At 47.3% G+C, this 26532-nt stretch overlaps 1 protein-coding gene across 5 annotated transcripts in view; it reads left to right on the forward strand.

Annotated features, from left to right (window-relative positions):
• Window positions 1–26532, forward strand: part of LOC140393292 (metal transporter CNNM2-like) — a 288505-nt gene that overhangs the window by 165243 nt on the left and 96730 nt on the right. For all 5 annotated transcript variants that reach the window (XM_072479593.1, XM_072479592.1, XM_072479591.1 and 2 more), the window contains one exon: window positions 13395–13538. In XM_072479593.1, the coding sequence (XP_072335694.1) occupies window positions 13395–13538 (144 nt within the window). The remainder of the gene's footprint in view (window positions 1–13394; window positions 13539–26532) is intronic.

Consider the following 26532-nt stretch of genomic DNA (forward strand, 5'->3'; position numbering starts at 1 on the left):
GGCAGCGCTGGGTTTCTATCCTCTGCCCCCTCTGCAATGACACATCGCGCTGCACGCCATTGGAACAGCGTTGGCGCATCACCTGAAGGCCTTCCTCGATGCTCCACCCCCAATGGGCTGAGTTCCCGACCACGCGGGGGACGTGTGCTCTCAGCGTTTAGGAACCCGATGTGGCGGCTGCGGACTGTGTCCAGCGCCACCACAGTCGGCTGGGAGCTGTGCTGCTGGCCGGGGCGGCTTCCATTAGGGCTGGAGGGACAGGTGGGGGTGGCCAGGGCGGGCACTATTTGGCAGGTCGGGTCTGCACATGGCCGACGCCATGTTTGACGGTGCGACTGCTGCAGGTCGGCGCCGTGCAATTGCACGGCCATGGATCCGGCCATTCTCCAGCCGTTTATATAGTGGGAGCCGGGAGTTTTACACGGCGCAGCTGCTAGCCCATCACTGGTCGTACGATCGGTGAGGATGCGGCGCCGATTCTGCCGTCGTAAAACGCCACAGTTCCCACGCCAGAGTCAACACTTAGCCCCCAAAATGGTGAATCCAACCCCATGTTCTTTGTCTTGGATTATGTTCTTCGGTACTTTATGCAGTGCTTTGTCCCAAATGTTGCTGTTATGCTCTTGTTTGCCAGTGCTAGTTGCAACATTGATACCAAATAGTGTAGAAGTATCAGTGTATTTAAATATATCTGAAATGAATTGAATTTCTTGATGCTGGCATACCCTTTCCTAAACTGTTCAAGCCGTGGAACCCCTAATGACCTCCCGATAGCATCTGGGAACCCCCAAGCATTCTCATAATGTCAACCCCCTCTTTTTTTTTTGTTGCTGTGAAGTGGGTGCAAATGCAGAAATCAAATGGAAACAAGTCTTTTCTTATTAATCTACTCATATGTTAGGAATTAAGAGACACAAAGTCGCAAATGTAATCAGCAGCTACATGGCCCCTCACATTAACCCCTGACCAAGCCACCCTCCCATGGCCCCTTAACTATAAACCTGGAAGTAGTATCTACTCTAGGAATGGGTAATCTTATAATTAAACCCCCCCCCCCATTTCACCCTCTCATACACACACTCATCATCCCCCCAACACGAGCACACGCAACCCCCACACGGGCAGGCACCCATCCCCCTCCACACGGGCGTGCGCCCCACCACACGGGTGCGCACCCCATCACTCTCGCGTGCACTCACCCCACCACTCTCGTGCGGACGTGCACCCCACTACTCACACGCGCACCCCACCACACACACGCTCACACTCCACCTTGCCGGCGCGCGCACTCACCCCCACCCTGCCGCCACACGTGCTCACCCAGTGAAGGTTCACTAAATTGGTCCCTAACTTGTGGGAAGGGGGGTTGTCCTAAGATGAGAGACTGAGCAAATTGGGTCTGATTTTTCTAACATTTAAAAGAATGAGAGACGATCTGATTGAAATGTACAAGATTCCGAAGGGGCTTGATAGTCTAGACGCTGTGAGAGTGTTTCTGCTGGGCAGGGAATCTAAAACACGGGCAAGATCTGAGGATAGGGGGCCAGTCATTTCAGATTCAGATGAGGGAAAATTACTTCACTCAATGTTTCGATTTCACTGCCCCAGAGGGTTGTGGATGCTCCATCATTTAACACATTTAAGGTTGGGATGGACAGGTTGTTGGTGACTCGGGGAATCAATAGATATGGGGAGTGGGACAGGGAAGTGGAGTTCAAGCCCAAGATCAGCCATGATCATATTTTTTTTTAAATGTATTCTCCTTTTTCACATTTTCTCCCAAACTTACACCCAACAATAAACAATAATCAGTAACAAATGTAATGTCAATCCCCATATCAATAACAACGATCCCATCCTCCCACCAAACTCCAGACATTGGCCCACATGTTAACATAAATAAATGACAAAAAGGAATCAGGAATCACCCATAGTTACCATTAACACGTACAGTCCCTCTCTCCCAGCACCCCCCTAATGTTTGATATGATCCAATTCTCGAAAGTGCATAATGAATAACCCCACGAATTGTAAAACCCCTCCATTCTTCCCCTCAGTTCAAATTTGACCTTTTCAAGCGTTACGAATTCCATCAAGTCCCCCACCACGCCAGGGCACAGGGTGGAGAGGTTGATCTCCACCTCTCCACCCTAACAGGATCCGCCTTCGGGTGATCAACGAGGCGAAGGCTACAACATCTACCTTTGCGTCCGTTTCCAACCCCGGCTGATCCGACACCCCGAATATGGCCTCCCAAGGGCCCGGGTCCAGTTTCACGTGCACCACTTTAGAGATTACCCTAAACACCTGTGGTAGTCTGTGTTAGGAGAATTATGGTATCTAGTAATGCCGGAATACCATTGGTGGAGAATGTACTTGTTCCCATTGGATAAGCTTGCATGTTAGCTCCGCCTTGCAAGGCGGAGTATAAGAGCCCGTGCTGCCCCAGCAGCTTTCTTCTGTACCTGCGCTGCTGGGGGAAACATCTAGCGTATTAAAGCCTTCAATTGTCTCCAATTTTGTTTCTGAGGTTATTGATTGTGCATCAATTTAAAATGCTAGATTTAAAAGAATGGAGCTCTGAATCAAGCCGTGTCTGTAACTCAGCCCCCACGCGGCAAACTCAGCGGCAACCTTCAAGCACTGGCTGACATGTTTTAACGGATACCTCGAAATGGCCGAAAACACACCCACGGGAAAACAGAAACTGCAAGTCCTGCACTCGAGGGTGAGCCCAGAAATTTACACCCTCATCGAAGACGCGGACGACTTCGATGCAGCAATGGAGCTGCTGAAAGGACATTATATTCGCCCGGTAAACCAGGTCTACTAGCTGCCATCTGCTAGCGACGAGGTGACAAATCCCTGGGGAATCGCTGGAAGAATTCTACCGTGCACTCCTGGTGTTGGGGAGAAACTGCAGCTGCCTGCAAGTTTCGGCGAGCGACCACACAGAACTTTTGATCCGGGACGCTTTCATTGCAGGTATGCTGTTCTCCCAAATCTGCCTGTGATTGCTGGAGAAAGACACCCTCGGCCTCAAGGAGGCACAAGCCCTTGCCGGCTCCCTGGATGTGGTCTCCCGAAACCCCCGCGCTTACGTCCCCGACCGCGCGGCAGCCCCCGGGCAGCGTGGAACCATCCCGCGGCCGACCCCGAGACATCTCCCATGTCCCCACAAGCTTGTGCTGTAAGACGGCCTGGCAACCTCGGGGGGCCCGGCTGCTATTTTTGCAGGCAGGCCACGCACCCCCGACAGCGCTGTCCGGCCCGCGCATCCACCTGCAAGGGATGCGGTAAAAAGGGCCACTTCGTGGCGGTATGCCAGGCCCGGGTGGTCGCTGCGGTCTCCGGTGGTGAATGCGGACCGCCACCACAATCCTCTTCACGGTCCCCGTGCGGCCAGCGGGCACCGCCATCTTCCTCCTCCAGGGCCACGTGCGGCCTCCGGGCGCCGCCATCTTGTCCCGTGGACGCCACGTGCGATGGATGGGCGCCGCCATTTTGTGCACCCCCAGCCATGTGCGACCAATGGGCGCCGCCATCTTGGACGGACTTCCAGGACCCCAGCTCGGCTGACCGCACACCGCCCAAAGAGAACATTCAACTGCTGCCACGAGTAGCCTCGGTGACCCTGGACCAGTCTCGGCCCCGAACACTATCGACTGCTACGGCGACGGTGCTTAGCAACGGGCATGAAACGTCCTGCCTAATCTACTCTGGGGGCACGGAGAGCTTCATACACCCCAACACGGTAAGACGCTGTTCTCTCCCCGTCCACCCCGTTAATCAAAAAATCTCCCTGGCTTCCGGATCTCACTCAGTAGAGATCAAGGGGTTTTGTATAGCTAACCTCACAGTCCAAGGAAGGGAGTTCAAAAACTACCGACTCTACGTCCTTCCCCACCTCTGCGCGGCCACACTCCTAGGATTGCATTTTCAGTGTAATCTCCAAAGTCTAATGTTCAAATTCGGCGGCCCTATACCCCCCTCACTGTCTGCAGCCTCGCGACCCTCAAGGTCGATCCGCCCTCCCTGTTTGCGAACCTCACCCCGGATTGCAAACCCGTCGCCACCAGGAGCAGACGGTATAGTGCCTAGGTCTGGATTTTTATTAGGTCAGAGGTCCAACGGTTACTCAAAGGAAGGTGTCATTGAGGCTAGCAACAGCGCCTGGAGAGTTCATGTAGTGGTGGTATAGACCAGGAAGAAGCATAGGATGGTCATCGACTACAGTCAGACCATCCAGGTTTACCCAGCTCGACGCATACCCTCGCCCCCGCATATCCGACCTGGTCAACATGATCGCGCATTACACGGTGGATCTTAAGTCCGCCTACCACCAGCTCCCCATCCGCACTAGTGACCGCAAATACACTGCCTTCGAAGCAGATGGGCAGTTCTACCACTTCTTCAGGGTTCCCTTCGGTGTCACTAACGGGGTCTCGGTCTTCCAGCGCGAGATGGACCGAATGGTTGACCGGTACGGTTTACGACCACATTCCCGTACCTCGATAACGTCACAATCTGTGGCCACGACCAGCAGGACCACGACACCAACCTCCGAAAATTCCTCCAAACCGCAAAAATCCTTAACCTAAGTTAGAACAAGGATAAATGCGTGTTTAGCACCGATCGCCTAGCCATCCTCGGCTACGTAGCGCGTAATGGAGTGATAGGCCCCGACCCTGTGCGTCTCCTTATGGAGTTCCCCCTCCTGCACTGCTCCAAGGCCCTGAAGCGCTGCCTAAGCTTTTTTTCTTACTATGCCCAGTGGGTCCCCAACTATGCGGACAAGGCCTGTCCACTGATCCAATCCACAGTTTTTCCCCTGTCGATAGAGGCCCGCCAGGCCTTCATCCGCATCAAAGCAGACATTGCAAAGGCCACGACGCACACCATCGACGAGTCCCTCCCCTTCCAGGTCGAGAGCGACGCGTCCGACGTAGCTCTGGCGGCCACCCTCAACCAAGCGGGCAGACCCGTGGCCTTCTTACGCACCCTCCACGCCTCCGAAATCCGCCATTCCTCAGTCGAAAAGGAGGCCCAGGCCATAGTAGAAGCTGTGCGACATTGGAGGCATTACCTGGCCGATAGGAGATTCACTCTCCTCACTGACCAACGGTCGGTTGCTTTCATGTTCGATAATGCACAGCGGGGCAAGATAAAAAGCGACAAGATCTTACGGTGGAGGATCGAACTCGCGACCTACAACTATGAGCTCTTGTATCGTCCCAGGAAGCTAAACGAACCTCCTGATGCCTTATCCCGCGGCACATGTGCCAACGCACAAGTGGACCGCCTCCGAGCCCTCCACGAGGACCTCTGCCACCCGGGGATCACTCGATTTTTCCACTTCATCAAGACCCGCAACTTGCTCTACTCCATCGAGGAGGTCAGGAGAGCCACCAGGAATTGCCAAATCTGCACGGAGTGCAAGCTGCACTTCTACAGGCCAGAGAAAGCGCACCTGATAAAGGCTTCCCGTCCCTTTGAACGCCTCCGTATGGATTTCAAAGGCCCCCTCCCCTCCACCGACCGCAACATGCACTTCCTGAACATGATTGATGAATACTCCCGGTTCCCTTTCACCATCCCCTGCCCCGACATGACCGCAACCACCGTCATAAAAGCCCTCCATGGTATCTTTACGCTGTTCGGTTTCCCCGCCTACATACACAGTGATAGGGGGTCCTCCTTTATGAGCGACGAACTGCGTCAATTCCTGCTCAGCAAGGGCATTGCCTCGAGCAGGACGACCAGTTACAACCCCCGGGGAAACGGACAGGCAGAGGGAGAACGGAATGGTCTGGAAGACTGTCCTACTGGCCCTGCGGTCCAGGAATCTCCCAGTCTCCCGCTGGCAGGAAGTCCTCCCGGATGCCCTCCACTCCACCCGGTCACTGCTATGTACCACGACCAACCAAACACCTCACGAACGTCTCCTTGTCTTCCCCGGGAAGTCCTCCTCTGGGACCTCTCTCCCGACCTGGCTGGCAGCCCCCGGACCCGCCCTGCTCCGAAAACACGTGCGGGCGCATAAATCGGACCCATTGGTCGAGAGGGTCCATCTCCTCCACGCTAAACCTCTACACGCCTGTGTGGCGTACCCCGACGGCCAACAGGATACGGTCTCCCTACGGGACCTGGGCGCCCGCTGGATCCCCACACACACCCCCACCACCAGCCCCACCCTCCCTCCCACTGGCGCACCCCACAGCCGCCCCCTTCCCATGTGGATCAGTTCTTCCACCGGCCCCGTCTAGGCCCTGCCCACCGGTGCACCCCACAGCTGCCTCCTTCCCAGGCCAGTCGGCCATTCCACCAGCCACGTCTAGGGGTGATGAAGCCGAAACCACGCTCCCGGAGCCACAGACGCCCGAACCTCCACCGGCATCACCACCAAAGCTACGACGATCGCAGAGGACGACCAGGGCCCCCGATCGACTAATTGCTTCCTTTTGAAATGTACATTACTGTTGTAAATAGTTAAAAGTTGTAATGAGGCAAAACGCTGTACGGAGGCATTACGGTACCTTCATAACTATAACTTCTACCACGTTGTAATACGAAGCCACTACCCCCGCCAGACTCTTTTTTAACGGGGTGAATGTGGTAGTCTGTGTTAGGAGGATTACGGTACCTAGTAGTGCCGGAATACCATTGCTGGAGAATGTACTTGTTCCCATTGGATAAGCTTGCATGTTAGCTCTGCCTTGCAAGGCGGGATATAAGAGCCCGTGCTGCCCCAGCAGCTTTCTTCTGTACCTGCGCTGCTGGGGGAAACATCTAGCATATTAAAGCCTTCAATTGTCTCCAATTTCGTTTCTGAGGTTATTGATTGTGATCAACACCTCCTTCCAGTAACCCTCCAGCTTTGGACAGGACCAAAACATATGAACGTGGTTTGCGGGGCATCTTCCGCAACGTTCACACACATCTTCTACCCCCTCAAAGAGCTGGCTCATCCTCGCCCTTGTAAGGTGCGCTCTATGCACCACCTTCAGCTGTATCAGCCCCAACTTCGCACACGAGGTGAAGGCATTCACCCTCCGGAGCACCTCACACCAGAACTCCTCCTCCATACCCTCTCCCAACTCTTGCTCCCACTTTGCCTTGATCCCTTCAAAATAGTCCCGTAAACCGCCGATCCTACCCCTTTCTCCAGTCCCCCTGTCGTCAGCACCTCCTCCAGCAATGTGGAAGCCGGCTCTACTGGGAAGCTCTGTATCTCCTTTCTGGCAAAGTCTCGAACCTGCATGTATCTAACTATTTCCCCCTGCTCCAGCCCATACTTCGCTCCCAGCTCCTTCAATCCCGCAAAACGACCCCAAAGAAATAAATCTTTTAGTGTTCTAATTCCTTTTTCCTCCCATCTCTGAAAATTTCCATCCCACTTCCTTGGCTCAAATCTATAGGTCCCCAGAATCGGCATTTCCCTTGACCCTGGCCCCAACCCGAAGTGCTGTCGAAACTGCCTCCAAATTCTTAATAAAGCTATTACTACCGGACTCCTTGAGTATCTCCCCGGGGCCGTCGCTAGCGCCTTCAATCCCGACCCCCTACCCAAACTCTCCTCCATTCTGACCCACTGGGAGTCAACCCCTCTGACCCAGCTCCGTACCTTCTCCACATTCGCTGCCCAGTAGGTTCGGAAGACCTTAACCCCCTGTCTGCCTTCCTCTCTGTAGTAGCACCTTATTAATTCTGGCCACCTTCCCTCCCCATATAAACGAGGTAATCATTCCTTCAATCTCTCTAAAAAATGCCTTTGGCAGGAAAATCGGCAGGCATTGAAAAATAAACAGGCATCGCGGCAGCACATTCATTTTAACGGCCTGTACCCGACCCGCCAATGACAGAGGAAGACCATCCCACCTTGCCAGATCAGCTTTCACCCTCCCCACCAAACTAGAAATGTTGTATATAGAGTTCCCCCCAATCTCAGACAACCTGCACCCCCAGGTATCTGAAGTGAGTCCCTGCCTTGCGGAATGGCAGCCCCCAGCCCTGCCCCCACCCCCGGCCGAGACACCACAAAATATTCACTCTTGTCTAGATTTAATTTGTACCCCGAGAAAGACCCAAACACCCAAAGCAGCTCCAGTATTTCCCCTATTGACACACTTGGTTCCGACACGTATAATAGCAAGTCATCGGCATTTAAGGACACCCTATGCTCTATTTCCCCCCCCCCCCCCCCACTCTCCCTTACCTAACCAATGGCTCAATCGCGAGTGCAAACAGCAGGGGGGGACATAGGACATCCCTGCCTAGTCCCACGGTGGAGAGGAAAGTATTCTGAGCTGATGTTATTTGTGCGGACACTGGCCCTCGGCTCCTTATATAATAGCTTTACCCAGTCCACAAATCTGGGTCCAATTCCAAACCACTCCAGAACTGTCATCACGCACCCCCATTCTACCCGGTCAAACACTTTCTCGGCGTGCAATGCTACAACCACCTCTGTTTCCTTCCCCTCCGCCGGTGCCATAACCACGTTCAATACCCTCCTAATGTTCGAAAAGAGATGCCTCCCTCTCACAAACCCGGTCTGATCTTCACCTATCACCTTCGGGAGGCACTCCTCTAGCCTACCTGCCAGTACCTTTGCCAATATCTTTGCGCCCACGTTTAAAAGTGATATGGGCATATACGACCCACACTCCGTCGGATCCTTATCTTTCATAAGTAACTGGGAAATCGATGCCTGTCCCAAAGTTTGTGGTACCATCCCCCTCCCTATCGCCTCCTCAACCATCCCCACCATCAGCGGTACCAGCTTATTTTTGAATTTTTAATAATATTCCACCGGAAGCCCATCTGGCACTGCCATCTTCCCCGACTGCATCTTCCCAATTGCATCTTTTATCTCCTGCTCCATTATCGCCCCCTCTAATGTAGCCCTGTCCCCCTCCCCTAACCTCGGGTACTCCAGCCCATTTAGAAATTCCTGCATCTTCCGACCTCCCCCAGGTGGCTCTGACCTGTACCAATCTCTCATAGAATTCCTTAAAGACCTTGTTAATCTGATCTGGAGCTACCACCAACTTCCCTGCCCTGTCCCGCAACTAGACAATTTCCCTTGCCGCAGCTTCCCTACGGAGCTGACCCGCCAACATATGGCCCGCCTTCTCTCCATGCTCGTAAACTGCCCCCCTTGCTCGCCTCAATTGGTGTACCGCTTTTCTGGTAGATAGTCAGTCAAAGCTCGTCTGGAGTTCCTTCCTCTTTTCCAACTGCGCTGGGTCCCTATCTTCTGCATACCTCCTGTCTACCTCCAGCATCTCATCTATAACCCTCTGACGTTCCAACCTCTCCTCTTTGTCTAGCGTAGCCTTGAACGAGATCACCTCACCCCTCACCACCGCCTTTAAAGCCTCCCAGACAACCGCCTTTGACACCTCATCCGTGCAGTTAAAGCCATGATCATATTGAATATCTAAGCAGGCTCGTAGGGTCATGTGGTCTCATTCTGCCCCTATTTCTTGTGTTTTTGTGATTAACTTGTGATTTGAGATTTCCTTGTCATAGATTGGACCCGAGCATTATTTACCAGTCCGTATAGGTTACCTGTAATTTTCGATAAGGTCATTAAGTTCATTGCTAGTTACCAACAGCAGATGCCAGAGGGCTTTATATGGAAGCCAGGAAAGAGTGCTCGATAAGCGTGTCTGGGAATATTGGCAGATATCTAAAATTGCTAAAACTACTTTTGTAGAAAACGGCATTTGGAAGGGGACTGTGGAAGACAGGAATGGAAATTTAAGGCTGTATTTATAGTTTGGTCACTGTTTTTATTAGACATTCTTTAAACATTGAGATATGTATGTTGCATATATAAATTATGGGAAAGTAACTCTTGAGGGTCTTACACTTTAAACTAAATTTGGTGTAGGTCTAACTATTCTACTTTAGATAGATTCATCAGTGCAGACTGGCTGGTATTTAAGCTATGCCCTACTGTATTCAAATTACTTGCTCTAAAACTGTCCGATTAAACAGTAGCTGCTTTGATGAGAATATCACTGGAATGGAAAGTTAATTTGAACTCTAATATTAGTCTCTGTGATTTTAAAGTTGCTTTGGAAAATTCATTCTAAATGATCACAAGCTGTGAATGGGAACAATTTACTTAACTTCAGCCATGCTGTATTTGCAGGAATTTTTAAATACCATCGTATTCCTGGGAAACCAGATGTTAAGTTTTATTTTTAATGACTACTTAATATTATGTGTATTAAATAGATTTGGTCACAAATTTGGACTTGCTGATCTAATTTAATATGTTTGGATACTGACATCAAAATCTCGACAGCTGTGTTCGTGGGAAACCACAGGGCAGCATAGTACGTTGGAAAAGTAGAGCATCATTACAAATGCTATTTTAAGCTTAATCTCTGTTTGAGTACATCTTCTATAATGATTTTTGTAAAAATAAAAACAAACTCACTTTTCCAGCATCCTCTAATCTCAGTTCTACCTGCTTGGGGGGGAAAATGTTTTCTCTGATGTATGTAAGAAAATTGTATATTTGATCAGAAAGAATTAATGCCTCTGTTAAGCATAGCGCAGAGGAAATATATATTCTGATAGTTTTCCACAATCCTACATAACATAGAAATATTTGTATTATAGTTTAGTGGTATTATCCTGCTGAATAGAGAATGGCTGATAATTGCAACTTTCATATTTGTACAAGGTTCTTGGTGTGAAATTGTGAAATTTCAGTCGTTATAAAAGCCTTGTGTTCACAAATACACTCTTTCCTATTCATGATGTCTTTGGAGTGAAACAATATGATGGCAAATATGCGTGAATGTTGACTGCCAACAGTACTTTTAAGTGGGTTACGAATATATATATTTTATTCCGGATAACCTATTACCACAATTTCAGTATTAATGCTTAAAATGTGTGAGTACAATAATTTTGTATTCAAGCCATCTGGTGTTCCATCTGCTCCAAAGCTATACTGCTGACATTGAAGACTTTGGCAGGCCCACTTTCTGCTGTCGTTATTGACTGACTTACTGAAATTAAGAGGCACGGTATTGTTTCACATTGTGCACATATAATTAAAATTAGGTACTTATTAAAATTTGTTAGGATGCCCACAAATAGACTGAAGCAGCTTTTGCTTTGCACAGTTACTGATTTCAAGTCTGTAATCTCTTGGTCACAAATGATTTTGTATAGTGACTATTAGTGAGTCAGCCAAATATTGTAATATTTAATTTTCGGGGTTCTGAATGATAAAAAGGAATATATGGTCATAAATAAATTTCTACCCAATATTATTACTTTATGCTATTTTTTTTGTTGTAGCAATTGTCTTTTTGTAGCAATTGTTGGCTGGTCTACCATATGCTATCTTTTGTAAACTTGAGGTCATCCAAAACACTGCCACTCCTAACAACGCACCAACCCCCATTCTCCTATCATCTGTGTGCTTGCTGGTCTAAATTGGGCTCCCAGTTAAGCAATGTCTCGATTTGAAAATTGTTATCCTTGTTTTTAAATCATTGTGTGCCCTTGTCCATTCCTATCTCTGTAATCTCCTCCAGCACCACAACCATCCACAATATCTGTGCTGTTCTAATTCTAATCTCCTGTGCATCTTGCAACCCACTGCGATGAAGAAGGACCACTCATTAGCCTAGGTTGCCCATCACTGATTTGTATTCTCGTTAGAGCTCTGAAATATTTTTAGAATCACATCTGTTTATACTTCTATTTCCCTCAGATCATTGGACATACCCTGATACTTAGAGGCATTAGTTAAGTAAATGAACTCAAATAGTTTTCCTTTTAATCATCACAGAATTGTCATGGCACAGAAGGAGATCATTCAGCTTATTGTGCCTGCACTGGCTATCTGAATGTGCTTAGTGCCATGCACTTAGTGCCATACTCCTGCTTTCTCTCCATAGCCCAGCTTATTCTTTCTTTTCAGATAACAATCTAATTAGCCTTTGATTGCTTTAAACTTTTTTTTAGTGTACCCAATTCATTTTTTTCCAATTAAGGGGCAATTTAGCGTGGCCATTTAGCGTGGCCAATCAACCAACTCTGCACATCTTTGGGTTGTGGGGGTGAAATCCACGCAAACACGGGGAGAATGTGCAAACTCCACACGGACAGTGACCCAGAGTCGGGATCAAACCGGGACCTCGGCGCCGTGAGACAGAAATGCTAACCACTGCGCCACCGCGCTGCCCATGCCCTTTGATTGCTTTGATTGAACCTGCCTCCATCGCACTCTTGGGCAGTGCAATCCAGACCCTTTTTCGTTTGCTGTGTGAAAAAGTTTTTTCTCGCATTGCTTTTGCATCTTTTGCCAAATAAATTACATCTGTGTCCTCTTGTTCCTGATCCTTTCATAAGTGCTCCCTATCTACTCTGTCCAGATCTTCAATATTTTGGACACCTCCATCAAATCTCCTCTTCGTCGCCTTTTCTCCAAGGAAAACAGTCCCAACTTCTGCAGTCTATCTTCATAACTGAAGTTCTTCATCTCTGGAACCGTTCTCATGAATCTTTTCCACACTCTCTTCATATCCATTCTAAAGGACAGCATCCAGAACGAGACATAATACACCAGCTGAGGCTGATGTAGCATCTTAACAAATTCAATTTAATCTCCTTGCTCTTGTATTCTATGCCCCTGTTAATAATGCCACGGATACTATTTATTAACCACTCTCCCAACCTCACCTATCACGTCAGTGACTTATGCATATATACACCCAGGTTCCTCTGCTCCGGCACCCCCTTTAGAATTGTACCCTTATTTTATATTGTCTCTCCATGTTCTTCTTACTAATATGAATCACTTCACATTTTTCCATATTGAAATTCATCTGCCCCCTGCTCACCCATTCAGCCACCTTGTTTATGTCCATTTGAAGTTGTAATTATTCTCCTCAAAATACTTTATTTCCTCCCCAATATTCTGTCAATTAATTGGGCTGTGTTTTGGTGAATTTGTAAGAATATTTTGGTATTTCTATATATGGATAAGATTAGATTAGCCCTGCAGATATGCATATGTTATGCTTCGCCTTTTATCATGCCTTCACAAATGCAGTAGGAATATTTTAGAAAATGGTTTCAATTTAACTCCTATTGCTTAATCATGTTTTCTGCAATATTACCATATTTTAAATCTAATCTATTTTACCTATTTCTCCGTGACTACCCTCTTTGTTCATATTAAGATTTTTACCAATGAATGAAGATTAATGAAATTATGAATTTGAAGAAGACATGTTTCTATCTGTATTTATGAGTTAAACTTAGTCATTTACGTGTGCATGCGCTTCATGTTTTATCATGCCTCAAAAATTATCTTGGCTTACAATAATCTTTTTTCTTTCCTCCATCCTTTGTAGGTAAATCTCATCTGGCAATAGTACAGAGAGTGAACAATGAAGGAGAGGGGGATCCATTTTACGAGGTGCTAGGTATCGTCACACTAGAGGATGTAATTGAAGAAATTATCAAATCAGAAATCTTGGATGAAACAGATTTATATAGTGAGTGTTTACTTGTGCTATATAGGATCTTGAAAGCGTTTGTGTGGAATGATAATTAGATTTAGCTCCATTTTGTTTTTAAGGGAACTGTCTTGAAGGTAAATGAAATATGCAACTAGTTCCATTTGGAAAAACGTTTTGAAGCATTGTTGCAAACCGAGCTCTCCGTGGAAAATTATAGCTCTGCAAAGGAGAAAAGTTCATTCTTTCAAGCATCTTATACACCATAGGAGAAAGCCGAGCTTGGTGGTTTTGGAAAAATGTGTGATTAACACATGCTATATAATAGGTTGTGCCACAAGTTGTCTCCTACTCTCATGATTTTTAAATATACCAGTGCAACTGTTCTAGTTTAGACGAACACATGACCTCTGAGCATTCATGTAAAAGACGATCTTAAAATCAGAGAAAAACAAAAAGGGCATCAAGGAAGATGAGGCAAAATGCTTCGAACCTTAGCACATTCAGCTGGCATTGATCTGTGTAATAATGGGTTAAAAGGGTTGCTTTAATTAGTGCCTGATTTCACAAGGGAAATAGATTTTACATGTTTAGGTTTGTTGATGTGAGTCAACCAATAGGGGAGTCTGGAAATCACGTAAATCCAATTTATAATTTAATGAGAAATTTTAGCAGATTAAATCAAGTCGGGAAAAATATTTGACATGAGTAAACAATTTGGCCCAAAATCTCCAATTACTGCTGGATGTTTTAAACTCCAGAAGAGGACATGGGAAAAGGCTGAGTCTTTTAATTGGTTATTGGATGAATTCAACTGACACTGTCCAACAACTGACAATATGGTACATTTTCTTTTAATGGCAAATTTATTTGTGGGCACTTCAAATTCCGAAACCTTCAGTAGATGCTTATTAAACATCAAATCCAACAAATTTGACATTGCCTTGAATGTGGAGACTGTAGATAGATGAGTAAATATCTTTCAACAGCAGGCGACAGAAAATAAAATGAGAGCAGGTAGCCAACAATGAGAAAATGAATAATGATGAATTCTATACGTGGAATGTGTTTAGAGATGGAATGTGTTTGTATACAGAAAACATGAAACTTGGGTAAAAGATTTCTTGAGGAATAAGGATTCATATGTAAAGCAGGAAGATAAAATGTAAGTAAAGTAGGAAATTAATAGTTTAAAAAAATACATTGCTCAAGTGAAGAAAGATAAGTTTCTGATTTGAGTTGTGAAACTGCATCCATTGGGAGAAGAGTAGATACATTGTGCGCTGAAATCCAAAGCAAATGTGAGATCTTTATCCCATTGGAAATTGGAAAATAATGTTTGCAAATTCAACAAGAGCAGCTTTACGTAATAAAAAAATTGCAAGTTAAATTGAAGAACCTTGATGGAAAGTGTGACCTTCAAACTGCTTAAAATCTGTTTGGCCCAGTTCTTCCAGAATTCTTCCAGAATTGACAGAAAGAAATGTTCTCCATATTTTTGAGCTACTTTACCACTCCACCAAGTGTCTCACATTGTCATGTTCAGATAAAATGTCTTTGAAGTGGGGATATAATCTTGAAAATAATTTTCTGTAAAAGATGTACTATGATTTACCAAAAAGAGGGAAGAACGAGCCATATACTCATTCCTTGAATGGGATGGATGGTGGCGAGAGATGTAAAGTTAATTTTTTTCCCCAATTAAGGGGCAATTTAGCGTGGCCAATCCACCTCCCCTGCACGTCTTTGGGTTGAGATCCAGACACGGAGAGAATGTAAAAACTCCACACGGGGCAGTGACCCAGGGCTGAGATCGAACTTGGGTCTTCAGCTCCTTGAGGCAGCAGTGCTAATCACTGCACCACTGTGCTGCCTCAAGATCAAAAGTTGAAAGATGTAGAACAATGTTTTGGGGAGAGGGAAGGATGATTAGAGGTTAGGTGAATGGGTGGTCCTGTTTTTTCAGTCGCCTATTTTGTGCATAGGAACCTGGATTGTTGCTTTATTATATATTTCTAATCACTGGCACCAGCTACAAAATATTAAAATATGACCAATTAGATTAGCAATGATCTTATTGAATGGTGGAGCAGACTGGAGGGACTGAGTGGCCTACTCCTATTCCTAATTTGTATGTATCTTCAAGTCACATTTAAGGTCGCTGGTGTCTTTTTGTTGGAAAATGTCATGCACCTGAAGTGAATATCAGATCCTGCCTTTTGAGTGACCTGACGCTGAACCCAATGGTGCAGGTAAAGCTGGGCCAGTCAAAGTCAGCTAGGCAATTTATTTCAGAAAGTAAGGATTGAGTGACAAGACGTGAACAGGAAAAAAACAGATTTCACATCTCTTGAAAATTATGTGGACCTGAGGCCAGCCTGTGTTTGTTGTTGCTCTCAGCAGAGATCCATTAAGCTGACCTGTCGAGGAACAACATACAACAGCAACATTGAATAATATAGCGTCTTTCAAGTAATTAAATATCCCAAGGCGTTCACAGGGACATTATTAAACGACTATGACACTAAATAGTTTCTTGTTTACATGCAAATGAAGTTTTTTATTGTAAATTTGGAAAACTGAAACATAGAAGAAACTTGAATCCTTTAGTGCTTTATTCCATCATTCAAAAGTACTTTATCAATAATCGATTCCCTTTTAAATTATGGTCAGTTTTGTTATGTCAGCAGGTGGAATGGGAGTAGAGAGGGCCGGTGCAGGCGCAATGGGCTAAATATCCTCCTTTGGCACCATAACGATTCTGTGGTAGTACCCTGATAGGAGAGGACTTCTTAGCTACCATTAAAGGATATATAATCTCAGACAAGTGGTGATTATATCATGGGAAGTTGCAGTGTTTTTCATAAGTGAAGTTACTGTTTTGAATTACAACAGCTTCTAATGTTTTTGTGTAAAATTCTCCAAGGTGCCTGCAGGCAAACTTTGGATATAAGTTTTAGTTTCCAATGAAAGACTTAACAAAATACAATGGCCTTCTGCTGTGAAGTAGTTAAATTCTGATTCTGGTTCAGTGACTGGCCCAATAATTGACATGTTCACATGTGTCATGAATTCTGATATTGATCAGGGCTATATACTTTGACAAAGTGGACAATTGACCAAGATGCTTTCTTTCTCGCAGATCGGCATGCCCTTTAAAAATGGCGCCCAAATCTCTGTAGAGTTAGCAGCCCACCCCGCCAGTTGACAGTGTCAGATGCCTGCAGCATTTTCTTTAGTCTAAATGCAGTGTTATCTGGTGAGAAAGGCTGGTTGTGCAACTGGGCAGCTGCATGCTGGTTTTCTCACCGGAGCAAGCACTTCAGAGAAAAAAGTTGGAAAATTTCACCAAGGGTCTCTTTTAAGGAGGTCTTCAAAGTACACCTTCCAGCTGGCGCTGATAGCTTCTCTGCTCTTGATGAGCACTTCTCTGCTCTTGGCCAGCAGTAGAGTGGGACTGTGGTTGCTTTGGTTGTTGGTGGTCTTGACTGCGCCGAAGAAACCTCACGCATCATGGATGTCGGCTATGTCATGTACCTCTTTTGTTTTCTCCACCCATCATCTGAATATTTAGATCTTGGGATTTTTGCTGGACGTCAGCTGTCTGTAGAGCTGCTTTCTTACTCTCGAGTTGATTTGCTGTTTGAAATGCCTGGTGCCTTATCAGCCCCTGGATCTCCTAGTCATTCTCATCGAACTAGTCTTTTTGTAAATCTTTCCTTGTTGGTGTCACAAGTAGGCTTACAGTAACATTGCAATTAAGTTACTGTGAAAATCCCCTAGTCGCCAGACTCCAGCCTCTGTTCGGGTACACTGAGGGAGAATTCAAAATGTCCAATTCACCTAACAAGCATGTCCTTCGGGATCTGTGGGAGGAAACCGGAGCATCCGGAGGAAACCCACACAGACACGGGGAGAACATGCAGACAGCGACCCAAACCAGGAATCGAACCTGGGGGTCCCTGGCGCAACAGTGTTAACCACTGCCACTGTGCTACCGTGCCGCTTGATGTTTCCTGGTCTAGTGACCAAGCGTCTCTTCGCAGGTGCTAATTCTGGAAGCCTTGAGGGCAGACAAGGCGCTGTGAATACCAGTTCTCTGGTCACCGGGAGTCATCAGGTTGGCAGTGAAGAGCTGGCTGAATAAGGCTCTCTTATCAGGATATGAGTGCCTCACCATTGATTTTCCTGCAGCATTGTTTCTGTTGCTGTTGCTGCTTTGAGGTTGCATTGACATGGATGGCAGAGTGGATTATGCAGTGGTCCATGCAGCAGTTGTCACGGTTCCCGTCATGGTTCAGGTGATGTCTTTGTAGTCCCTCACTCAGACGATTACATAGTTGAGCAGCTGCCAATGCTTGGAGTGAGGCTGTTGCCATGAAGTCTTGTTCTGTCAGAGAGACATGTACAATGTGTTGGCTATGACAAGGCCATGGAGCAGGGTACTTTTGGCGTTGAATTTCTCTACTCCTTCTCGTGGTTACACCTACCCAGAGGTTTGTGTCCTTTCCAATTCTGGCATTGAAGTCTCTCTGCTCTCTTTACGCTCTTTTATCTATGTCTCCGCCACTCTCCTCATGCTGTTTTACCCTTTGTCTCCGCTCTCCTCACACTCTTACCCATCTCTTCACGCTCTTTTCTCCTATCGCTCCACTCATCTCGCACTCCTTTATCCTATCTCTGCTCTCCTTTCACTCTTTTATCCTGGTGTTTTTGCCACTTTCCTCGCACTCTTTTATCCTGTGTCCCCACCACTCTCCTCGCATTCTTTTATCCTGTCTCTCTGCTCTCCTTGTGCTCTTTTATCCTGTGTCCCTGCCGTTCTCCTTGCATTGTATGATCCTGTGTCTCTGCCACTCATGTTCTTTTAACCTGTTCCTGCCACTGCCCTCAAGCTCTTTTATGCTCTTTTACATTGTCTCTCTGCGCTCTACGTGCTCTTTTACCCTGTGTCTCCACTGCTCTCCCTGCCCTCTTTTATCCTTTAATCCTGTAACTCCGCCGCTCTCTCCGAAACATAGAAAATAGGAGCAGGCGCAGACTACTCAGCTCTTTGAATCTGCTCTGCCATTCAATACGATCATGGCTGATCATCCAACTTAGTAACCTGTTCCCGCTAACCTCTCATTTTTTTTTGTTCCCTTTAGCCCCGAGAGCTATATGTAACTCCTTGAATACATATAATGCTTTGGCACAGGTTCAGCAGGCCAAGCCCCTCCCCCCATCTTGCTCCTGTTCATTCGTGAACACATTGAAGACATATGCACATTTTAATAATAATAATATAATAATAATTAAATATGAATGGACAGGAGGATTTGTGCACAAAACTATGTCAATGCTGATAAAATAGTATGTTTTAGTGAAATTTTCTTTTAAATTGTTGTGAGGAAGTTGTTGATTTATTTTGAGAAAATGCAAAATATCTTTTGCTTCTGGACTCTTGTAGTGACTGGTTAACTGGATATACGTGGCTACCATTTTGTTCACATGTTTCTACAAATGGCAGAGGGATAAAATAGCCTATTAATCTTTTTTTTATTGTTGCTGATGCACAAGCACCCTTCATTAGTGTAGTGGGAGATCTTGGGTTTTCATTGAATAGTGCCACAAAATCTTTTAAATCCACTGAATATCACAGAATAAATCACAGAAACCTTTTAAAAAGTATATTAGGATGTTACGTTTTTCAACAACACAAAATTGCAAAATAAATACATCGCAGTAAGCAAGAAAAGAAAATGGTTCAACATGAATACAGAGGGGAACAGGAGAACAACATTATCACTGGCTCAATACAATCATTCGACAAAACTAGATGTCTCTATAAGCATCACCAGAGTCCGAGAAAAACGGGATGAAGCCATGGAAGCATCGTAAAATGGTACACACCTTTTCATGACTTGTCAGTTCACAATTACCAAGAGAGTTTCGAATAAATTTTCAACACCATGTTTGGGCATACACCAACATATATCTTTAGCAGTACCAAAGTCGCACCACAGCCTCATGTTCTTGGATACTGTCTGCACCCATGCAGGAACCAATCAAGATTCTTTATATCCATCCTTCCAAAAGAAAAGAAAATACATGAAAACTCCAGTACTAAAGGTGAGTTACATATACAACACAGCGCAACTTAACCCCAGTCTCTGGCCTGGTACAGAACTAACATAATTCCATATATTAATACAGAGAAGGCTGGCAGCAACATGTTCGGATTATGATCAAGGCTTGCGGGTCTCCCAAGAAAAAGAGAGAGAAAAGAGTTCGAGCTACCAGAAGTTAACTACAGGCTAACAAAGAATCAGGGCCCAGCCCTGGCTCCGTATTTCCCTGGCGCCTGCCGATCATCTTACAATGAAGAACAAAACAAGCTTCTCATTCAACCATGAAAGTGTCCGACCCCCCCAGGATATCAACCAATACAGGCAGGACTCCACTCAATCTCAGACCCTGGTACACTGAAGAAGCAATACCCAGTCTCTCAAGATATCCCTAATATGCACCTTCAAGAAGGGACATCCCAATGTCCAGGGGATAACCCGATACCAGCCACAACACCGGACCTAGCCCAGTATCTCTCGACACACAGGAATCAAAACTCCCAGGACCTCCAACAACCATACCTGCACCTTTCCCACCACATCCAGGGCAGTGCACCGCCCCCATTTATCCCGAATAGAAGAAAGAATAATTATGCCAGCCCCAGCCGGGGAAACCCCATTGCCAAAGAGAAGACGAGCAGTCCAGATACCCAACAATTGGGTGACCTGGGAGGAGTGCCGATTCCCTCTTCCCCAGTGCAATCAGGGACCACACCAGGATTAGTAACTCTGCTCACCCAGATGTAAAAATGAGGGGAAATAAAGGAACCCCCGTCCCCCCAAAGGGGAGAACGCCCGAACTGATGTAGGGTTATAGAAACATTTCAGGATAACACACCATCTATGTTGCTCGAGAAGGCTGATGTCAAGACAGGATCAGCAAACACATTTTAGAATTTCTCACGGATTCTAACGAATAGAGGACCTTTATTTCCGCCATGCCGCTTACCAGGGTCCAAGCAACCCAATGCCTAGGCCCCAGCCGGAGAGGATGACTCGATCAACTCAGCCAGCTCCAACCCCTTGCGATAAGCATAGAGTATAGGATAATATAGAACCAGTGGCCGGGGAGCCCAAATGACCCCAGGCCTTGGCGAACGTATATTCTGTGCTCTGTTAAACTTGATGCACTCAGCCAAGAATAGCAGCCAATCTTCAACTCAAATCGGGAACTCATCTTTCACTTCTCACTGGGGACTGGACTTATGGACACACCTTTCCTGGCCCCACCTCCCAAATACATCAGGATAAATGGCAACTCATGCTATTTCCACCAAGAGGGATTATCCAACAGTTCCATGGAACGTACAGCAACCAGGCCTCCCAGGATTGCTGCCAAGCCCACTAGCAAAACTAAACAAAGAAAAATCATCATTCACCATCAGCAAACTACCCTTGCCCCAGCTCTCAAACAATACCATGCCCAAATATACCTACCAAAAATAAGCTAACAAAACTACCTCAACAGAGCAAAAACACTAATCTCATTATCTAAAACAAAACTATTATAATGAGCAGCAGTCACCCCCGTCGCACCACTCCCATTAGCTAACTCTTCGGCTAGCAAAACGCCTAGAGTGAAGAGCAATGTTAACAAAAAAAGGACAAAGTATTAAAAACCCCATGAAACATCGTACTCCAACAGGGAGCCAAATATTTTCACAACAGTTATAACAAATAGAGCAAAGCCCCCCAATAGAATTAAAACCCCTCACCCAAGTCCAACTTGCAAAACATTCAACCCACACAAGAACAGAGATGTAAACATGACCAAGGAACCCAAACAATTCCCCATATCCATATGCCCTCCCCCAACATCCACAAAGCCTCAATCAACCTCCACCATGTCCATGTTTTCCCCCCTCCAAAAAAAACACCACCCCCAGCACATTAAAAAAATGTCTTTCTCTTCAAATGTCACTCTTAGCCATGTTGAGAACACCACCCCAAAACGGACTCCACTTTTATACAAGGCGGCTTTGCCATTGTTTTTTTAACGAAAATATTTGATTGAAATTTTTTGGTCAACCAACACAGTACATTGTGCATCCTTTACACAATATTATAACAACACAAATAACAATGACCTATTTTATAAACAGAAAATGAATAAATAATAAATAACAAAAATGAAAACTAACCCTAATTGGCAACTGCCCTATCACAAGTAACATTCTCCAAAAATATAATTTAACAGTCCAATATATAATTATCTGTAGCAACGACCTATACATATTATACAGTATATATTAACAACCCTGAGAGTCCTTCTGGTTCCTCCTCCTCCTCTTTCCCCCCCCCCCCCCCCCCCCCCCCCCCCACCCCCGATCCTGGGCTGCTGCTGCTGCCTTCTTTTTTCCATTCCATCTATCTTTCTGCGAGGTATTCGACGAACGGTTGCCACCGCCTGGTGAACCCTTGAGCCGACCCCCTTAGGACGAACTTAATCCGCTCTAGCTTTATAAACCCTGCCATGTCATTTATCCAGGTCTCCACCCCCGGGGGCTTGGCTTCTTTCCACATTAGCAATATCCTACGCCGGGCTACTAGGGACGCAAAGGCCAAAACATCGGCCTCTCTCGCCTCCTGCACTCCCGGCTCTTGTGCAACCCCAAATATAGCCAACCCCCAGCTTGGTTCGACCCGGACCCCCACTACTTTTGAAAGCACCTTTGTCACCCCCATCCAAAACCCCTGTAGTGCCGGGCATGACCAAAACATATGGGTATGATTCGCTGGGCTTCGCGAGCACCTCGCACACCTATCCTCCACCCCAAAAAATTTACTGAGCCGTGCTCCAGTCATATGCGCCCTGTGTAATACCTTAAACTGAATCAGGCTTAGCCTGGCACATGAGGACGACGAGTTTACCCTGCTTAGGGCATCTGCCCACAGCCCCTCCTCGATCTCCTCCCCCAGCTCTTCTTCCCATTTCCCTTTTAGTGCATCTACCATAGTCTCCCCTTCGTCCCTCATTTTTCTATATATATCTGACACCTTACCATCCCCCACCCATGTCTTTGAGATCACTCTGTCCTGCACCTCTTGTGTCGGGAGCTGCGGGAATTCCCTCACCTGTTGCCTCGCAAAAGCCCTCAGTTGCATATACCTGAATGCATTCCCTTGGGGCAACCCATATTTCTCGGTCAGCGCTCCCAGACTCGCGAACTTCCCATCCACAAACCGATCTTTCAGTTGCGTTATTCCTGCTCTTTGCCACATTCCATATCCCCCATCCATTCCCCCCGGGGCAAACCTATGGTTGTTTCTTATCGGGGACCCCCCCCCCCCCCAAGGCTCCAGTCTTTCCCCTATGCCGTCTCCACTGTCCCCAAATCTTCAGTGTAGCCACCACCACCGGGCTTGTGGTGTAGTTCCTCGGTGAGAACGGCAATGGGGCTGTCACCATAGCCTGTAGGCTAGTCCCCCTACAGGACGCCCTCTCTAATCTCTTCCACGCCGCTCCCTCCTCCTCTCCCATCCACTTACTCACCATTGAAATATTAGCGGCCCAATAATACTCACTTAGGCTCGGTAGTGCCAGCCCCCCCCCTATCCCTGCTACGCTGTAAGAATCCCTTCCTCACTCTCGGGGTCTTCCCGGCCCACACAAAACCCATGATGCTCTTTTCGCTCCTTTTAAAAAAAGCCTTCGTGATCACCACCGGGAGGCACTGAAACACAAAGAGGAATCTCGGGAGGACCACCATCTTAACCGCCTGCACCCTCCCTGCCAGTGACAGGAATACCATATCCCATCTCTTGAAATCCTCCTCCATTTGTTCCACCAACCGCGTTAAATTTAACCTATGCAATGTGCCCCAATTCTTGGCTATCTGGATCCCCAGGTAACGAAAGTCCCTTGTTACCTTCCTCAACGGTAGGTCCTCTATTTCTCTACTCTGCTCCCCTGGATGCACCACAAACAACTCACTTTTCCCCATGTTCAATTTATACCCTGAAAAATCCCCAAACTCCCCAAGTATCCGCATTATTTCTGGCATCCCCTCCGCCGGGTCTGCCACATATAGTAACAAATCGTCCGCATACAAAGATACCCGGTGTTCTTCTCCTCCTCTAAGTACTCCCCTCCACTTCTTGGAACCCCTCAACGCTATCGCCAGGGGCTCAATCGCCAGTGCAAATACTGGGGACAGAGGGCATCCCTGCCTTGGACCTCTATGGAGCCGAAAATATGCAGATCCCCGTCCATTCGTGACCACGCTCGCCATCGGGGCCCTATACAACAGCTGCACCCATCTAACATACCCCTCTCCAAAACCAAATCTCCTCAACACCTCCCACAAATAATCCCACTCCACTCTATCAAATGCTTTCTCGGCATCCATCACCACTACTATCTCCGTTTCCCCCTCTGGTGGGGGCATCATCATTACCCCTAACAGCCTCCGTATATTCGTGTTCAGCTGTCTCCCCTTCACAAACCCAGTTTGGTCCTCGTGGACCACCCCCGGGACACATTCCTCTATTCTCATTGCCATTACCTTGGCCAGGATCTTGGCATCTACATTTAGGAGGGAAATAGGTCTATAGGACCCGCATTGTAGCGGGTCCTTTTCCTTCTTTAAGAGAAGCGATATCGTTGCTTCAGACATAGTCGGGGGCAGTTGTCCCCTTTCCTTTGCCTCATTAAAGGTCCTCGTCAATACCGGGGCGAGCAAGTCCACATATTTTCTATAGAATTCGACTGGGAATCCATCCGGTCCCGGGGCCTTTCCCGCCTGCATGCTCCTAATTCCTTTCACCACTTCTTCTACCTCGATCTGTGCTCCCAGTCCCACCCTTTCCTGCTCTTCCACCTTGGGAAATTCCAGCCGATCCAAAAAGCCCATCATTCTCTCCCTCCCATCCAGGGGTTGAGCTTCATATAATTTTTTATAAAATGTCTTGAACACTCCATTCACTCTCTCCGCTCCCCGCTCCATCTCTCCTTCCTCATCCCTCACTCCCCCTATTTCCCTCGCTGCTCCCCTTTTCCTCAATTGGTGTGCCAGCAACCTCGCCTTCTCCCCATATTCATACTGTACACCCTGTGCCTTCCTCCATTGTGCCTCTGCAGTGCCCGTAGTCAGCAAGTCAAATTCTACATGTAGCCTTTGCCTTTCCCTGTACAGTCCCTCCTCCGGTGCTTCCGCATATTGTCTGTCCACCCTCAAAAGTTCTTGCAGCAACCGCTCCCGTTCCTTACTCTCCTGCTTCCCTTTATGTGCCCTTATTGATATCAGCTCCCCTCTAACCACCGCCTTCAGCGCCTCCCAGACCACTCCCACCTGGACCTCCCCATTATCATTGAGTTCCAAGTACTTTTCAATGCACCCCCTCACCCTTAGACACACCCACTCATCTGCCATTAGTCCCATGTCCATTCTCCAGGGTGGGCGCCCTCCTGTTTCCTCCCCTATCTCCAAGTCTACCCAGTGTGGAGCGTGATCCGAAATGGCTATAGCCGTATACTCCGTTCCCCTCACCTTCGGGATCAACGCCCTACCCAGCACAAAAAAGTCTATTCGCGAGTAGACTTTATGGACATAGGAGAAAAACGAGAACTCCTTACTCCTAGGTCTGCTAAATCTCCACGGGTCTACACCTCCCATCTGCTCCATAAAATCTTTAAGTACCTTGGCTGCTGCCGGCCTCCTTCCAGTCCTGGACTTCGACCTATCCAGCCCTGGTTCCAACACAGTATTAAAATCTCCCCCCATTATCAGCTTTCCCATCTCTAGGTCCGGAATGCGTCATGGCATCCGCCTCATAAAATTGGCATCATCCCAGTTCGGGGCATATACGTTTACCAAAACCACCGTCTCCCCCTGTAGTTTGCCACTCACCATCACGTATCTGCCCCCGTTATCCGCCACTATAGTCTTTGCCTCGAACATTACCCGCTTCCCCACTAATATAGCCACCCCCCTGTTTTTCGCATCTAGCCCCGAATGGAACACCTGCCCCACCCATCCTTTGCGTAGCCTAACCTGGTCTATCAGTTTCAGGTGCGTTTCCTGTAACATAACCACATCTGCCTTAAGTTTCTTAAGGTGTGCGAGTACCCATGCCCTCTTTATCGGCCCGTTCAGCCCTCTCACATTCCACGTGATCAGCCGGGTTGGGGGGCTTCCTACCCCCCCCCCCCCTTGTCGATTAGCCATCCCCTTTTTCCAGCTCCTTACCCGGTTCCCATGCAGCTGTATCTCCCCCAGGCGGTGCCCCCCCGCCCATCCCCTCCCATACCAGCTCCCCCCTCTCCCCAGCAGCAGCAACCCAATAATTCACCCCTCCCACCCCCCCCCCCCCCGCTAGATCCCCCGCTAGCGTAATTACTCCCCCCATGTTGCTCCCAGAAGTCAGCAAACTATGGCCGACCTCGGCTTCCGCCCGTGTCCTCGGCTCGCACCGTGCGACGCCCCCTCCTTCCTGCTTCTCTATTCCCGCCATGATTATCATAGCGCGGGAACCAAGCCCACGCTTCTCCCTTGGCCCCGTGCCCAATGGCCAACGCCCCATCTCCTCCACCTCCCCTCCTCCCCCCATCACCACCTGTGGAAGAGAGAAAAGTTACCACATCGCAGGATTAGTACATAAAACTCCTCTTTCCCCCCTTTTTAACCCCCCTCTTCGCCCCCCACATTCGCCCCACCACTTTGTTCAAACGTTCTTTTTAATAACCCGCTCATTCCAGTTTTTCTTCCACAATAAAAGTCCACGCTTCATCCGCCGTCTCAAAGTAGTGGTGCCTCCCTCGATATGTGACCCACAGTCTTGCCGGTTGCAGCATTCCAAATTTTATCTTCTTTTTATGAAGCACCGCCTTGGCCCGATTAAAGCTCGTCCTCCTTCTCGCCACCTCCGCACTCCAGTCTTGATAAACGCGGATCACCGCGTTCTCCCATTTACTGCTCTGAGTTTTC

Source organism: Scyliorhinus torazame, chromosome 16 (assembly GCF_047496885.1).
Source record: "Scyliorhinus torazame isolate Kashiwa2021f chromosome 16, sScyTor2.1, whole genome shotgun sequence".
Lineage (NCBI taxonomy): Eukaryota > Metazoa > Chordata > Chondrichthyes > Carcharhiniformes > Scyliorhinidae > Scyliorhinus > Scyliorhinus torazame.